The sequence below is a fragment of the Setaria viridis genome, chromosome 2 (genome assembly GCF_005286985.2).
Source record: "Setaria viridis chromosome 2, Setaria_viridis_v4.0, whole genome shotgun sequence".
NCBI lineage: Eukaryota > Viridiplantae > Streptophyta > Magnoliopsida > Poales > Poaceae > Setaria > Setaria viridis.
In genome coordinates this window covers 5,025,793-5,043,486 of record NC_048264.2, presented here as the reverse complement: position 1 = coordinate 5,043,486, position 17,694 = coordinate 5,025,793, and the positions used below count along the sequence as shown (strand labels likewise).

The window sequence follows — 17,694 nt, the reverse complement described above, 5'->3', positions numbered from 1 at the left end:
AAAGGCACACAGAAAGGATAAGGGCCAAAGCACATCTCTAGGCTACTTCATCTGCCCAGGCTAGCTGTACAAAACCTCTAGGTCCGCCACTAGTTAAATCTACCATTAAATATGTATTGTTAGTGTGTTTATTTGGTATTGTGAAAATTGATATATTTTTCTATAAACTTGGTCAGAGTTTAAATAACTAATGTGATCATTAATTTGAAACGGAGGAAGTAGTATCCTTTTGGGTCACTATGAGGTGCTTGGGTGTAAGTAACAGAGCAGTAAATAGGCGCTATCTTTGGTATTTTCTTCTAGCTAGGTAAAGCACCAGCACAATGATGAGAATGTGCATCTACATGACATTGGCAGCTAGCCCCAAGACAGGGATGTTCTTTACGAAGCCATTTTTAATGGGACACGAGATCATACCAGGCAAAGCATCAGCACAGGGACGTTGTTTCTTTCTCCATTTTTTTTATGTTCAAAGGTTACCCGGATTTCCCAAAGTTGTACTAACTACTAATTTATACTAAGCCAGTGTTGAACGCAACATCTACGTACACCGGGAAGCTCAGATTGTATATCTAGCTACATGGATTCCCTAACTTTGATCACTTTGAGTCGCTCACAAGGCAACGATAACAAATCTAGTAGTACTCAATTAGCCTCTACAGAAGGATCAGATCAGGTAAATAATTAAATAACAGATTGCCCTAGCTTGCTTTCACTTCTTGATACTAGCACACGCCTTTAATCTTTATCTTTTGAATATCCTACATAAGCAAAGAATCATCTCTCTTTCTTTTCCTGGCAATTAAGCAAAAGGATCATCTGATGACCATACAGACACAAAAGAAAAGTTCAACTGGACTCTCCTGCGCGCTCACGCACACAGAATTGTTGGCTCCATCTGTTGTTTGGTTTCTCTGTCTATCTCCTTGTGGTGCATGCCAATCCTACTAAACTAAGGTATGTAACTTAACCACTCGATTCTTTCCATTGCAAATACAAGTTCATTTGTAATGCAAGTAGGATGCTTATCATGGAAATCAATTAATTTGCAAACTGGATATGTCATATATGGCTCACAAACTGCAATCCATGAGGTAGCTGGATGATGGTCTTCCAAAATGAAATGGAGGTTGCGGTACTATTGCTGATGATCTAGTAGCTTTACTGCATGCATAGATCCACAATACCGTGTTGACTGCTGAGCGGTGCGGCCGGTTAGTCCAATACATCATGAGTGCAAAGGTAAATCGGCTAATTAGTATATATGCTCTCTTTTATTGTTTCCACTTGATCTCAATTCTCAAGTTATTGAATAGGTAAATCCCCGATGACTGGTGCATATGTGCATGTATGCAGGTTATTGAGGCTGACACGATAGACGAGGCTGCTACAGAAGTTCTCGAAGTGCTCAAGGAAAAGGCTAATACTACTAGAAGTCTAAGCAGCAGAGACAATGTCTTCTACTTCGATGGCTGGGACGGGCTTGGGGCATCCGCCGTCCTCCGAAACATCGCCCAACGCCTCAGTGCTACTACACCAGATGGGAAGAGAGCCCTGGCCGACCTGGAGTTTGATCAGGTCATCCACATCGACTGCTCAATGTGGGAGAGCAGGAGAGCCCTTCAGAAGGCAGTCGCGGAGCAGCTGCAGCTCCCCGATGAAGTGATGAAGATGTTTGACCGGCAAGATGAGGAGGATGATTTCCGAGGCGTGGCCGAGGGATCCCGCGCTGAGCTACAACAAGTGGCCTGGGAGATATATCAGCACACGCAGAAGGCAAACCGCAGATTATTGGTGATTTTCCACAATGGGAGCAGTGAGGAGATCGACCTGGCCACTTGTTGCGGCTTGTCTCTGTCCGGGTACTCAACCAGCAAGGTGCTCTGGACATTCCAAGGGAGGTACCGGATCAAACCTCGGACCAAAGTTGACAAGGCCATGAAGAGCGCAGGAACAACTGATGCTTTTCTCTCGGCGGGCCCACGCCGCTATGGGAAGGAAGAGCAGCTCTGGTCCTACCTTGTACTTGAAGAGGCTGCGGAAGTAGCTGAAGCATGCAAGGTCACTGCTGGGTCTCGCGACATTATCAATAAGCCTACACAAGTTGCTGAGTGCTTCCTGTACATGTTGGATCTGTGTTGCAAAGGAAGCCAATCGATCGACTATGATTTGGCCACCCATGGCGCCAACTACTGGGTATGTGATCGCAATCGCATCATACATCAGTTACAGCATGAAGAGAGAGATGTCAACGGTGGTGATAAAGATGATGGGTTGTGGAGAGCTGTAGATGCTCTGCAGCAGCAGATGCTGTTGGATATGGACCACCATCAATATTTGACCTCCCCTCATTTAGCAATGTTCATCAACAGTAAGCCATACTGGACTTCACCAACCTGTGGGTTTACTAGGATCCCGGCCGGAGCTATTCATAATGGAGACATGTTCCAGCACTGCTCCAACAAGCTTCATGTTCTCAAGCTCTCACGCTGCACATTCAACTTCCAATCACCTCCATTCCAATGCTGCCAGAGCCTGAAGTTCCTATGGCTTGACCGTTGCCAACACACTGGGATTAACAACACAGATGGAGAAGGGAAGGAAGAGGACGTCCGTCGGTGCTTCCAGAGGTTGTGGGTGCTCGACGTGCGCGATATGCACTGTGTTCATATCTTGTCTGGACAGATGATGGATTACATGACTCAACTCAGGGAGCTAAATGTGATGCGAACCTGGAAATGGGACATGGGACAGCTCCAGGGACGATTGCCTAACATCCGCAAGCTCCGAGTAGCAATGTCTAGTGTCACCTGTAGTTGCTCAGAAGAGAACCTGTTCTCGGAGATGAACAAGATGGAGGTTCTTGAATTTTCAGGAAACAACATTGACAGTTTTTGCATCACAATCAACAATAGTAGCTGCCTTGAGACCGTCAATATTGTTGAGTTTGGGGGATTTAAACGAATCTCCTTCAAGGGATGTACTAAACTGAAGAATCTAATCTTTAGTGGGAGGTTGTATCATGTCTGTGCCCTAGACATCTCAGGCACAGCAGTGAAAACACTGGATCTCACTGGAATAACAAACCTTGGTCTTCATGAGCTCTATCTACTTGACTGCAAGAAGCTTTGTGCAATACTGTGGCCACCGGAAGACATAATGAAGCGAGACTTGGATAAGTTGTGCATTGACACCACGCGGTCAGCACCCACTGCCCAATCTAGGGAAGAAATAGCCAAGAGGGGTACTACTGCTGCTACTATAGGAACATCGGCAGCAACAACAGTACTGCATCGCAGTCGACCGACCAATGAATTTCCTTGGTACATTTCTGTAAGGGATGCAAGGCTCCTCATGTCCCTTGAAGCAGTGTTTGGAGGTCTCCCCTACACCGAGTCCCGCAAGCTATATTTGGAGGTTTCCCCTACACCAAGTCCTACTGTTTTTGCTGCTGGTTGCAGAGATGAAGGAATCAAGAGCGGCAGCAGAAGTGAGCTACAGCGACAGCCTGCACCTGCAATATACGCAGCACCAGGTACCACCGCTAAATGTGATGGTGATGCTACGGGGATCATGTGGATGTGGTCTTGCCCGGATGTTCCTGATCTTCACGAAACAAGCTGCTATATGCACATACAAGAAACCAATACCATTACTGTGCCAGAGTTTGTAATTTATTGTGCTAAAATCCTGCATGTGCGGGGTAGCATGTCCATCACTGTTTTTCCTTCGGGCACCGAGTCCCAGGGTTCAGAATGGGTCCAACTGGAGTGGTGCAGAATCGAGAGGTGCCCCAGATTGGAGGATGTGTTCACTCTCGGAGAACAAATTCGGGGCCTCGAAGGGAGGTCCTACAGCATGAAGACATTCTGGGCCTCACAGCTCCGGAAGGCAAGCTGTATCTGGAAGTATAGTGAACCATGTGGAGTCTGCCGTACATTCGAGTACCTGGTATTTTTGCACCTGGATTGCTGCCCCAGGCTGGTGCATGTACTCCCTTTGTCACTATACATGATCGACCGTGACTTGCCGGAGAGCTTGAGTCAGCTAGAAACCCTCGAGATCACGTGGTGCGGGGATCTCCGGGAGGTATTTCCTTTGGAGCCCTACGCCAAGCGCTACGTGAAGCAGCAGCCTCAGCCAGTTACCCTAGACTTCCCCGGTCTCAAGCGTATCCACCTGCATGAGCTCCCTAGACTACATAGCATCTGTGGTGGTGTGAGGATGTCCGCGCCCAATCTGGAGACCATCAAGATCAGGGGCTGCTGGAGTCTCAAACGCCTTCCGGACGTCGGCGGCGGTGACAAGGCAGTGGAGTGCGACTGCGAGAAGGAATGGTGGGACAGGCTTGAGTGGGATGATGGCTCGCAGGTGACCCGCTACAAGCCGATCCACTCGCGGTACTACAAGAAGACCCTGCTCAGGAGCTCTGTTCTCAGGTGATCCCTCTTGCCCACCATGCTATTTACGAAGTGTACAGATTTTACAAAATGCCCATCATGGTATACTACTAGTAGTATTTATGATAGATCACTAGTAAGTATAGATGATAAATTGTTATGCGTCCCTACTCTAATGTGCATTGTTGATTTGTTCAACTGAACTGGTGGATCATTGTTTCTCTCCCGTCCCTGTAATGCTCTCCTCTCCAACCTCCTGCAGGTGAGGTGAGGCCCTTCACTGCTGGATCTCCTGCTGATTCTGCTTCAGCGGCAGTTCGATTGATTTGTGTGTGAGAATGACGACACGGATGCATGCTTCGCTTGCGTCCAGGTTGTCTGCTTCTGCTTCGATTTACTTTGTTTTGGTTTGGTTCCTCAGTTGAGCCAACCCAACCACTATAACACAGATTGAAAGCGTGTTATCATAACATCTTGATGGATAAGATGGCGTGATGCAGACAGACCCCTATGTGCCCTGTCTGGAGCTGTGGAGAAAATAAAAGCAAGAGCCAGCGATCGTTCAGCACCTGAGTTCCCTTGGGTTTGCTTCTGCCAGTTGCTGCGCTCTTGGCTGGTGTGCTTGTGGTGTGTGCTGTATTTCTATGGCGTGTGGGCTTTCAGTATTGTGTGGAATGGAGTGATCAATGTTGTTTGTTGATGCACTTGTATTTATAAACAAATCAATAAATGCTGATGGTTGTGTGTGTGATTTGAATGTCCACGGTTGTACTCCCTCCGTCCATAATAAAAATTATGAATTTAAAAAAGCTAAAACGAATAAAACGGAGGGAGTACATGGCAACATGTATAGGGATCCAATACCAGAATTGGGAGACATTTGCTACGTCATATGTACTCTGTTCTGCGGTAATTGAGAATATGTTCATATAATTTTTCTGGGCATGTATTTGTAGTGTAATCCAATACCTCTGATGCAGATTATTCATCAGTTAATACTGGGATTTCTAGAAGGAACGAATGGCGAGAATTTCTAACTGAATAAATTTCACATTGCAACACAGCACAACAAACAAATTGACCCTTGACATTGCAGCCTTGCTTTAAGATAAGAAAGGCATGGTGCTCATGAGCACGGAAACCAAGATAAGACACTAAATTCTGAAGTTCTATATAAATACCTCTACCCTGAATCAGGGTGGCAATCAATACTTCTCTAGCATATACACTTAGGGGGTTCACACGACTAGAATAAAAGCGCAACCAACTCGCATAGTTACTACGGTACACACTACACACTACTTTGTTCTTTACTGTTCCTAAGGTAGAATAGGACGACCTCAGCGCTTAGCTTCACAGGTCACCGGATGAATACTAATCTCATGGTGCAGGCGCAGCCACGCCAGCCTCCTGACGCTTGGCGTCGACGGCTTCCTTGAGCTTCCTCCCGAGCGCATAGGCGAGTGGCGGGGGCACCGCGTTGCCAATCTGCCTGTGCTTGCTCTGGATGTTGCCCGCGAACTCATAGCTGTCAGGGAAGCCCTGCACAACCAAGATTCGATCGTGTTAAACCGAGATAATTCTAAGCATCATTGCCATTTCTTTGCAAATGGAGATCAATGGACATCAGCTTACCTGAGACCGAGCACATTCGCGGACCGTGATGATCCTGTCCTGTTCAGGGTGGAAACACATGCCGACCTTGCCCATTGGCTGGGGATCTGTGACAGATGTGGGGAAGTTGCCCTCCCAGTCCAGCCTCCCGTACAGACCCTTCCACTGATTGTGCCTCTTGGCAGTGTTGGGCAGGCACCAAGGTATCAGGTCCGCCATCTGGCCGTTGGACAGTTTCACCTGTGAGCATAGCAAGAGAGTTAGTATTCCATGGACAGCAGGAAGGCGTACAGCAACAGAAACAAAGATGCAACAAGAGAGTTTAGATCATTACCTTCTCATCAGGCAGGTCATGCCAGTCACAACCTGGTCGTTTCGGAATGTGCTGGCACCTTATGAGGTTCAGCTCATTCATCTCCTTGGCTATGTGATCATTCAGTGCCATCATGTTGCCTCTAATCTTCTTCTGGAACCAAGACACAGGCTCACCTCCATACTGCAGAAGATAACAGGGAGCTCATTTAGCATACAACTCATAGAAAGAAAAGAAAATGGGTGGGTTGGAGCAGCAGTTACCTCAAGTGTGAGTTTGCTGGCACCATTTTCCACTTTAGGCAGATCCCCGATTGTATCTCTAACAGTTATTGCTCGGAAAGGTGCTCCACCAGCAGTGCTTCTGGCAGCTGCATAGTATTGGCCATCAGGCAGCGTTATCTTCAGCTCAGGGCTAGCAAACACATGCATTGGCTCTGGCCAATCAGGAAGAGTCTCTCCAGGTGCAGCAGCCCAAATGAATGCCCTTTTCCTAGATTGAGCAACACCAAAAGCCCCTGCTTCTAGAATTCCAAACCGGACCTGACCATTGGCAAATGATTTCTGAGTATACAGATTCCAATCGCCACAAAGAAAAGTATGCTATAGGTCTTAGTAGATAATGAATGAACAGAATAAATACCTGGTATCCCATCTCCAGAAGAGATGCTACTGCTAGTCGGAAGGTCTGCCCTTTGTTGAACGAAACAAAGTTCCGAACATTTTCTAAAAGAAAGAATCTGGGTCGGAAATACTCTGCAAATGAGAGGAATGCTAGAATCATCTCGCACTGAACTTTACTCCATGGGCTCTGGTTGAATCTATTCATCCCAGAAAATCCCTGACAAGAAGGATAAACAATTCAAGTAACTGATCAGCAAAACTGAAGAGGTGATTGATGATGTTCTGGCCTAGGTGTAGATAATAACAAACCTGACACGGAGGACCACCATTTATGAATTCTACTTCACCAGGTACGGGGAGGTTACTAATGTTCTCTTCAGGAAGTTTCGCTGCTTGTTCAGCAGCTTCAGAAGTTGAAATGCAATCATCAGTATCCCCACATTTATCCATAATTGCCCTGCATGAGCACAAAGTATTGGTTGGGTCCAACAACAAAATTATAATAATGGCATCAAACAATTTGCACTTACTTTAGAATCACATTGCAGTTATCTACAAACACCACAGCCTCTGGGTGATTCTTGCTAAACGCTTCACCAGCAGGCTCCTCATATTCAATTGACCATTTTGTAAAAGATACACCTACAGCATTGAACAATGAGGAAAAGATTTGTTTGAAGGTCATCATGTTCATGTTGAACAGCATTAGTGGTAACAATACATACCAGCTTGCTGCAGCCCTTCTGATAAACCTCCACAGCCAGCAAAAATGTCAAGAGTTGCTAAACGGTTCTCTTTCGGCACATCAACCCATTTACCTGAATCTACATGATCAGTCTCACAGATCTGCTTTCCTTTGTTCTTTTTCAAAGCACCAGTTGTCTTTTGCACCATGGACATGAACCTAACATTTGGAGGCAACTGCTCCAGATATGCAACACACATTCAGTTAACTGTCAAAACTACCATTTACTAAATCAGAACGTCAACTTCAATGCAACTAACCTGCTTGAGAGCTCCAGTGGCACGGTCATATATAAGTTCACAGAAAAATACATGTTCAAACAGTACTGGAAGGTCTGAACTTGGGAGATCATTCTTCTTTCTAACCTCACATTTTCCCTCTATCATATCCAAAGGCACATCAAATATATCTTCACTGTAGTAGACCTGAATCGAGTAAACAAAAGGTTAACAAGAAAGAATACAAAAGTGACCTTTCTCAGAACTCTAGGATTTGCGCACACACGTTTGAGGATATAGAGTAACAATGATGTTATTGTTACGAAAATCAAAACATACAAGAAATAGAAAAGGAAGCAAACCTCTCTGATGTCAGATGCATAAGCTTTGGCTGACGAAATGTCATCTGGTCTGTAAAATCTTCTAGCACTGATTTTTGTTGATGCTGGATTGAATTTTTTAGAACCAGCTCCTTCAGGTATGGCCAATAGATGGCAAACTGCATAGGGCTTTAGGCCCACATTTCTGCCAGCCTTGAAGGTTGCACGATCCTCATCTTGAGAGAAAAAATCAGGTCTTACGTATAAAAAGTCATTGACATTATATGTAATCTTTCTGTAGATGAAGCTGGTCTTTGAGAGTACTTTCAATTCATCAGAATCTGCCTCTATGTGATCACAAGAGCTACATACACCACTACCAAGACCCATTTTATCACAGGGAAGGGCAAAGAATGCACCCTTCTCAGGCCAGTATAAGCTTTTGCAGAAATACTGCATTGGCAGGCCCTTTCTCTTCCTCTCTTCTGCTTTGGCCTGCTCAACTTTTTCAGCTTCAGAATTCTCTTTTCTATACTTGTGACCCCAAGGTCTTGATTGGATATCAACATTAACCAATTCCTTGATGTCATCTAATTTGAATTCTAAACAATCATTAGTTAAGAAAACCTCCCTCTCATTTGCGGCATTGCCAAGAATTGTCTGTGAACCTTTTTGCAGCATCCTTCCATGAACCATTTTTGCACCACCAATTTTCTGAAACATATACTCAACAAAACACATGACTGTTTCTCCTGAATCATCTTCTAGTGCCACTGTGCCTCCAACAGCTATTTTGAGTTCTCGAACATAAGCACATTTGTATAGAGTTTCTCCAGACGATGTTTTCCCAGATGTTTCACCTTCCCATCTAATTTCTTTACAAGTTTGTGACAGCAACTTCCGGGACCGTGTGGATGGTGGAGTCTTTGAGATATTTTCCTCTTCAACCTGTCCCTCATCTTCAGCATCCTCATCTTCATTTTCTTCTTGTTCGTCATCAATTTCTTTTGTTTCATTTCCATCTCCCTCCTTGGAATCTTCAGGGAAATGATGTGCATAGTAATCACTCCAGATCCTGTTGATCAACCTGGTTGTTGTTGCACGCATCACTTTTCTTCTTGATGCTGGGCCCATTGCTGCACTTGGGTTCAGATTTTCTCCCCTCATTACTTGAGTTTTTTTCTTCATAACTAACTTTGTGTGCTGCCTCTGTTCCATCTTCAATAAAAGGCCACTGACAAATGCACTGCGACGAATAGTCTCATCTGGAAAATCTGCAAACTGCTGGAGAATAATCTGTCCATGCACCACAATATACCTCTCAACTAGCGCAACGTTTGACGATATAAATGCAGGGTTCCCTTTGTCAAATTCAGCTACTTTTTTTATGACATCAGCAAAAGAAAGCTTTGAAGCACGACTTTGTTCTTTTAACAGGGTGATGATGCTAACAGCAAGCCTTGCTGTTTTCAATACAGGCTCACACCATGGAGCATATTGCTTAGTCGGTTGGCGTAGCTTGTACCTGCAACCAAACCAAACATAAGTTTTAATGGGGTATAATTGAAAAAAGGAACTAAAGCTATGCCCAAATGGTACAATAGGATTCAGTGACACAACCGCTGAGAATACACAGTTAATGATTGCATAATGAAGCAGTGTGCTGAAAGAAAATGGCTGAGGTACTTACCAGGCCACATCAGTCCGAATGGTTATACAGATCATTGAGCCACCAAATTCTATAAGCCATTCTTTGATTGGGCTTAAATAAATAGGGACTCCAGCGTCCGATTGGTCAGCTTTGCTGGAGGAAGAAGACGATTTCACAGACTCAGCTGTGGAACAGCAACTGCCATCATCATCTCTCATGAAACCAGACCCAAATATAACTACATCATTTTCTGCTCCTGATTTCATAGGGATTAATTCCAAAGATATAAGCCTGGAATCTGCATTGTACAGAGCCCAGTTATTGAGTATCCTCACTGGCACATCATCAGAAAATATGCTGTCATCACCATCAAATATGTATTCATCCATTTCTTGGTTAGCCGGTTTGTAATATGCAGGAAGAGGATAGTCATTGGCAATCTCAGCTTCACTAATTTTGATGTAGACATTTTTCTGTGATGGTGTTCCTCGTCTACCCCTCTGTTTCTTCATCATTTTCCATTCTTCTTCTTGTTGCAGTAACCTAGCTAATTTTGCATCATCATCTTCTGGTATCTCTTCACACTCCATGTCCTTAATTTTCAGACTTGCATTGGAGATGTTAGATGGCATCTTGGTCAAGTCCACCCTAGATTTGCACTGATCTCTAAGAGCAAGAAGAACTGGCAGGGTAGCGAACTTTTCATCATCATTCCCTGATGTCTGATCCAATCCAACAAGTTGATTGTATACAAATTCCCCAATGGAGATCACCAAATCTTTGCTCATGGTTCCACTATATCCTTTCATGGCATTAATTGAACGAACAACACTGGCAAGTAATTCATCCAGACCCTGGTCAGGATTCCCACCAACTGATCTTGTAAGCTTTTTGAAAACTTCAACACACACCTGAGCCTTTTCATAGAAGTGGTCAAAGTAAGACTTGTAATTGCTTGCTGGTTTCACACATTCATAGTCAGCAACATCTGTTGACACCCAGACTACAGCTGTACCTTCATCATAACCAGAAATATTCCAGTCCTCAATTCGCCCAAATCCTTCACAGCGTACTCCTCTTTCACGCTCTTTTTCTAGATCATCATCCATGGGCATTATAAGAGCTGTTATGAAAAAGTCATCAATTTCTGACATTTCAAAGGGTTGTGGGTTCCCTTCTGCATCATGCAAGATGAAATCAATCAACTTCCGGCAAGGTGGTGGATTTTCCAGTCCAAGTTTTGTCAGATTGACAGCATCTATTTCTTCCTCCTCCATCCGATTCTTCTTGACCTTGACAACAGATGTTTTCTCAGACAAGCGTATGGATTTCTCTTTGAAATCAGAACATGCTGCTGCTCTCCTTGGTCTCTTGCGGGTAACATGCCCATCACCATTTTCAACTCCATGATGCACCTCTTTTGCTGCATCCTGAGATCCATTCTCCAGTTTGCTGTTTTCAATGGATTCCTCTTCCTTCATTTGTGGCTTTGCTCTGCACCTTCTTGTTCCTGAAAATTAATTTTTCCACATATCAATCAACTACATAGGGAACAAAAGTTATAATAAGAATACTAAACACATTGAGAAGAATAAAGAATGCAAGATACAGGACTCAGGACACAGAGATGCAGCACGGAGACAAACACAAATTCAACCAAAAAAAAGGAAGGTTTGGGTAACTGACTAGATTTAAGAAACAGAATAAATGCTCACCAAACATCAAACAGTTATTAACGTTTGCTAGCAATAACTAGAAATATAGGCTGTAGAAAATAAAAGTGCAGCAACAAAGAAAATATTTAAGACCAAAGACTGTTCAACTACAAATATATAAAACTTCTTGATTTCTTCCAATATGTAATTAGTAGTGCAAAAATGCAGCTGCAAATAGCACTTCCTTTATCCAATATAAAAATACATGAGCCATGCTATTACATCAGGAGGCCATATTCTAAAACGTAGACAGTTGATATTCAGACAATCCAAAACTAGAAAAAATATGTATATGTACTTTTGTAAAAATCAGTGGTGCCGCACGAGGCCTACATGTTCAATCTACCCTCCAAGAAAAGAAACATTTATTGCAACAAATGGTTTGCATCTTAGTTAACAAACTCACCGTACACCTGTGTTTATAATAACTATAATATCAACCCCAACAGTTCATGTGAAATTCGGAAACAAAAAATGACCTGTCAATACCTATCATTTACCTAGAGGAAGATTCTGCATTAGCTGGCACTACAATTAAGGGTGGTAAATGTGCACATGTTTCTCAAGTACTTTACAGCCAAGTTGTCACCAGCGCTACATGGATACGGGTGCGGTTGTTGGTGTCCGGCACGAGTGCAGGCATCGGATTTGGCTTTTTTTTGTGGGGGTGGGGGTGGGGGTGGGGGGGGTGGGAGGACAAGGCAAATACCACTTGGAATCCGATACAGTTGCAGGGTTTCTGACTCAGCGAAGCGCAACAGTTGTTATTTACCTTCGCCACATATGGGCCGTTAGGCAGGCCGAGTATGGGCAAGATCTTAGGGGCAGACTGTAGTAGGGGGCAAGGATGGCAGCATTTCCAACTAGCTAGAACATGAACCAAAAATTCCAACACACCTTGGGAAGGAACATCAACTCTGCATAGACGCCATTTACCTTGCATGTCATTGGCATTTGTCCTACTAATTTTTTTATATACTCTGATGAGTACATGACAAACACCAGAGGTGCAAGGTGCAGATGGAACACAAGACAGGGATGGCTGGTTCAGCAATCTTGAGTGTTCACCATGCATCACATGCTGTCTGATAGGGAAGAAGATGCTCGCAGAAATTGATTTTTAGTATTCACGTGTGCGGAGCACAAAAGTGCAACAACAGGTATATAATTTTGTTTTAAGGGATTTGGTAAGATATGAGAAAGCAATAAAGAATGGCAAGGCAGGAAATCAAGGCGGAGAAGAATCTTGGAATCATAGGAAAGAAGAAATGCCATGGTTCTAGGTGATGTAGATGCCTGCCTCAAAATTTCATGACATCAATGATGCCAAAGCTCATTAAAACACGGCAGAGGATTGAACTCTAGTGAAAGAGAAGGAGGCAATATGTGCTGCCAGGTTGTATGGTTGAATACAAGGGCAATCAAGGGAACTTATAATTCTATTGGTAGAAAAAACATGAAGAATAAAACAGTTCCAACAGAGAGATGGAATGGTAAACATGTTTAAAATAAGCAAACTTTGATGGTATTAAAAGTGACAGATTCTTTTACTGGTATAGAACTTAACTGTTATTCTTCAGTGCCACAAAACCATTTTTTCCTCAAAAGTACTACATAAACAGGAAATATTTTGGCAAAAAAAAAACAGTGAGCAGTGGCACAATGAAAGTTAAACATTTATATTACTTTCATAACGCATTCAACCTAAAAATAGTTAAGTAGTCCTAAACTGTTAGATTTCAAACAGAAATTAAACCCAGATAACTTTAGAACTCCAAAGAAAAAAAATGAATTCAAAATTTATCAGTGTGCCTTGATCTAATATCAAAGTTGATTCTCGCAAGAAGAATTTTAAATTTGTTAAATCAGAACTGAATTTATTTTCAGAGTTCAATTACTCAACAATTGAACTTGAATATTCTAATTCCCATACATGTATAAAAGTCCTTTAAAAAGAAAAACAGATTTGAGTAATCTAAATGAAAATTTCCTCGTTATATGTAAAGAAAAACAGATTTGAGTAATCTAAATGAAAATTTCCTCGTTATATGTGAGACTAATTTAATCCGCTACCTACATTGTGCTATGCATTATAATTGTTTCCACTTAAGAGATTGTAGGTGCAGTAGCAGGGTTTGGCATAAAGCTAGCACTCAGATCTCAAAATCCTCAGTTACCAATAATTCTTTTTCCCCTTTGATAATAGGTGCCACAGAGTATATGGTATATCATGCTTTTGTCAATTCTTGTCGTATAAAAGATGTCGCATAAAAGAAATCCTTTTGAGGAAAGATTTCTTAGAAAGGTTCCTTAAGTGTATATAAAGCTGCTTACCTGTGGTTGTTGCATGAAGAGCATGTATGCATCGCAATACTTGTGCAGGTGCAATGATAAACCACTTAAGTATTACATTGGTTCACTGGCCAGTGAATAGTGAAGCTAATATTATCTAGTAAATGGTTTGGTAGAATCACCATGCTACCAACCATATGCACCAACTGGCAACTGTTACTTAGTGGCTAGTACATGTTGCTCCATCACCAGCAATGATGGCTGTGCTCGCCATTGCCACTACTACAATCACACTCCAAAGCTTGTCATTGCCTCCTGCTGCAGCTAGAATGGCCATGGTTGCTAGATCTAGTCAAGTAAGATAAGGCAAGCAAAACAGGGAGATAAAAAAGTAAGGACAATCCCTTGCTATATCAAGCCCAATCTAATACTACATATGCAAAAACCAATGCCAGCTCCAACGATGGTGAAAATCAAAATGATTTTCAAACTTTGGCACAGCAGGCGCAACAAATACTGGGTTTTGCAGTAAGGGTGCTCCATGAAAGTAGAGGGGCAATCAACCATACATATTACAGCATATTCCTCAAAATATTGTGGCAACCAAATCATGCCATACACTTAAACATTTATAGTATAAACATTGAACCCGTCCAAAACAAGTAAACTAGGTAATTAAGAACGAGACCTGTGGTAACAGGAGATCGCGGAGTTTTCACCATGTCTCCCTGTAAAATTAAAGTTAGTCAGCCATGTCAAGAACTAGCAAATAAATGCAGGAACCCCACCAGCAGCTAAGATATTAAGGAAATATGTGAAATGACCAAATAAGCAAGACAAGTTATCAAAAGCACAAAGATAAGAGGCCATACTTCTATACTAGAAAACAAATGTGGTGTAAAATGATTTGACCTGGCAGAGTCAAGAGTTGGGGTTCTGTTTGCAGCATATCAGACAAAAGGTGACAAATACCTGAATACAATGCAAGCTGCAGTTTTTATTGAATCAAGCAGCATATCTGATCACGGAGTTTTCCACAAAAGGCTCAAGCTAAAACGTCACAGCAACCAATAGCAGAATACTTCCTTTTGTAGCATATATCATGCTCTGAATCAAACTAAGCACACCTACTGCTTAACAGGTCATATAAAGATTGTTGTCAAGTCATTCTCAAGATATGAAAAGAGACACTCAATATTAACAGAAGGGCATGCACTAAGAAACAGACACGTGTCATCCTCTGCTGCTCTGCAGCCTAAGTTGTGTAGAAGTACAAGAATAATCACTAACAGCCATTATCTTGAAAAATCAAAAAATAGAAAGCAATTCAACAGCATTAACCACAAAAACGATAGGTATACTGCCAAGATAGACATGATACGAGCATGAAAGTAGTATATAGCTAATGTATCTCCATTTGGTATAGCTCATGCCCAAGGTAAGTAGGCAAGTGACTAATAAAAAAGTAAAGATAAAAATCAATCTAATCAAAGGAACTGGAAAATTACAACAAAACAAGGTTATCTATTGTATATGGAAATATTACTCAACAGCCAATAGTCAGCAGCACAAACAACAAGCATGAGCAGCCGCAAAAAACAAACAAGTAATTAAACTTCAATTTACTGCTACAATTTGGGACAACTTCTAAAGTGACATGTAACACATGGAGTATTCCATTGTAAACATTGATATAATAAAAGCAAATAAAGTACTCAAACAGTGCATGTCACTGTTGGCAAATCCAAATTCACCACATCTAAACCGTACAGCAACAAAAATATAGGTCAGCAGCTTGACGAGATAGAGAGAGCTTGCGCAAATACCGAGGAGAATGAAGAACAAAATCACCAGCTGCAGGCAATTAGTGGCGGGATACTGGGGCGGCGGATGATTGTTGGGGAAGGACAGCAATCCCACGCACAGATCCGCTGCTCCTGCATTGCAGTAACATTAGAGAATATCAGAAGGTGTACGCCAGTAAATGGGGAAAATATCTACTTAACCGGCCACTAGGAGCTGACGAATAAGGTGAAAGCGACATGGCACTATTACCAAGGAAGACGGGATGGGCTAACGATTAATCAATTCGGCACCAAATCACGGCCCCTAAACCTCCACTCAACCATTTCTCAAAAATATCTCGCGCAACAACCTCCTAAACCTCAACAGAGAATATACTGCATACAAAGGGGAAAGTGCTGTACAGAATTGCAGATAAAAGACCCTGGTGGTAGCAGCAGGGGACTCTGCAGAATTAAGACATAAGAACCTGAAGCAACCCCAAATCTGCAGATTAAGCACGCTACAGCAATCCCAAACCACTCAACCCTAAACCTCCACTCAACAACCCCAAAAGATCTCTCCAAACAATTTCCTAAAGGACCTAAACCCCTAAACGAAGAGCTTCCGAAATACAACGGGGAAAGGACTACACGGATAGCTTGTGGCGGCTGTGAACTTCAGAGACTTAAGCACACCCTAAATCTGCAGGTCCGGCACCCAGGGGCACCAATATTAACCTCCAGAACTCACACCAGAAGCAGCACTGCGAGATGGAGCGGGAGGAATCCGGAGCAAAAATGCTCGAAGTGGGGACACGCACGACTCCCGAGGCAACAGGCGCATTAACCAGGCTCCGACAAGTAACAGTAGCTAGTAGCGGAAAGGGGAAAGCGGAGCAAACGACGCGATTCGGGTCGATAATCCGGCCCCAAATCCAGCAACATCCTAAAATCCCCCGCGAATCGAACCAGCGAGGCACAAAATCCTACACTCCCGCAGCACGAAATTCCTGCTAAATCGCACCGGCACGACGAGAAATTTGCCCCTGAACGAAACTCCCCACGACGAAGCTGAGGAACGCGGACCATCCAAGCATCGCTCTGACGGAACGCTAGAGGCCGATTCCCCCAAATCCCCTCCCAATCGCCCCATGGCTCGAGCAGCAGCAGCACCAAATGGGGGAAATCCCGAAACCAATCCACCCAAACGGCTAAACCCCCCACCCGGACGGAGAACCCGAGCGGCGGAGGCGGCGGTGGCGGCACGGCTCGCCGGCGAGACCGCTCGAAACCCCCAACCCAACCCCAGCGACGGCCACCGGAGCGCGCGGCTGGGAGCCCCCAACCAACAACGCGGGGAGACGAACCGAGGAGGCGGGAGGAGGCGGACTTACCGACGCAGCGGCGCCCTCGCCGGCGGGGCCGAGGCGAGGCGAGGCGAGGCGAGGCGCGGCGCGGGGGTCGCGCGCGCGGCGGCGGCGGCGGGGTGCGGAGCAAGGCGACAGGCGGGCGGAAAGGGGGAAACGGAAGCGGGGGAGCGTCGGGGCGCGTGGGATTTATAGCGCGCTCCGGTCACCCCCCCGGTTTGGGGGGTCTCGGTTTCGGCTGTGGCCGCGGCGGCGAGGCGGGGAGCACGTGGAGAGGCTGGGCTGGGCGGAGGCTTTTGGCGGGAGACGGGCGCCGCGGCCCCGAAATCCCAAAATTTTCCCGTTCCCACGGGCGCGCTCGCTGGCCGCCCACCCACCACCGAGCCAGCCGGGCAGGGGGGCATTGCGTTCTGGTTGCCAAAAGAGACGCGGCGGGAGGACGGGTAGTTTTTTTTTAAAAGGAATTAATCGATGCCTTGGGTTCTGATACACGAAGAACGAGGATACCATGAATACCATTTAAGAATAGGTGATGTTTTAGTTAGTGCGAGGAGGACAGTTATATTGAGAGATAGCATCATTGTATAACCCTTTTGATGGATATTGTTCTATTTATGTGGACCAATTACTTTGATGGATGAAAAATATAAAA

At 44.1% G+C, this 17,694-nt stretch overlaps 2 protein-coding genes across 2 annotated transcripts; one reads left to right on the top strand and one right to left on the bottom strand.

The window, feature by feature from the left end:
- Nucleotides 1-821: 821 nt before the first annotated feature.
- On the top strand, nucleotides 822-5,151 carry LOC117843087 (uncharacterized). Its single transcript, XM_034723650.2, has 4 exons — nucleotides 822-957; nucleotides 1,099-1,242; nucleotides 1,357-4,439; nucleotides 4,663-5,151. Exons 2-4 carry the CDS (start codon nucleotides 1,231-1,233, stop codon nucleotides 4,664-4,666), a joined length of 3,099 nt encoding a protein of 1,032 aa, XP_034579541.1. The 5' UTR covers nucleotides 822-957; nucleotides 1,099-1,230; the 3' UTR covers nucleotides 4,667-5,151.
- A 398-nt stretch (nucleotides 5,152-5,549) lies between these two features.
- LOC117843086 (DNA (cytosine-5)-methyltransferase 1B) lies at nucleotides 5,550-17,315 on the bottom strand. Its single transcript, XM_034723648.2, has 14 exons — nucleotides 17,070-17,315; nucleotides 15,718-15,828; nucleotides 14,580-14,619; nucleotides 9,924-11,394; nucleotides 8,276-9,758; nucleotides 7,956-8,120; nucleotides 7,676-7,871; nucleotides 7,481-7,592; nucleotides 7,260-7,407; nucleotides 6,970-7,167; nucleotides 6,591-6,869; nucleotides 6,349-6,510; nucleotides 6,036-6,254; nucleotides 5,550-5,942 (listed from the first exon to the last, which is right to left on the bottom strand). Exons 3-14 carry the CDS (start codon nucleotides 14,611-14,613, stop codon nucleotides 5,781-5,783), a joined length of 4,629 nt encoding a protein of 1,542 aa, XP_034579539.1. The 5' UTR covers nucleotides 14,614-14,619; nucleotides 15,718-15,828; nucleotides 17,070-17,315; the 3' UTR covers nucleotides 5,550-5,780.
- Between the last annotated feature and the right edge of the window lie 379 nt (nucleotides 17,316-17,694).

Coding starts and splice junctions, on each gene's coding strand:
- LOC117843086 (XM_034723648.2), bottom strand. CDS start 14,613: ATGGTGAAAACTCCGCGATCTCCTGTTACCACAG. Junction 8,121..8,275: donor ATGCATCTGACATCAGAGAG/GTTTGCTTCCTT, acceptor TACTCGATTCAG/GTCTACTACAGTGAAGATAT. Junction 6,870..6,969: donor TTCTGGAGATGGGATACCAG/GTATTTATTCTG, acceptor GCCAATGGTCAG/GTCCGGTTTGGAATTCTAGA.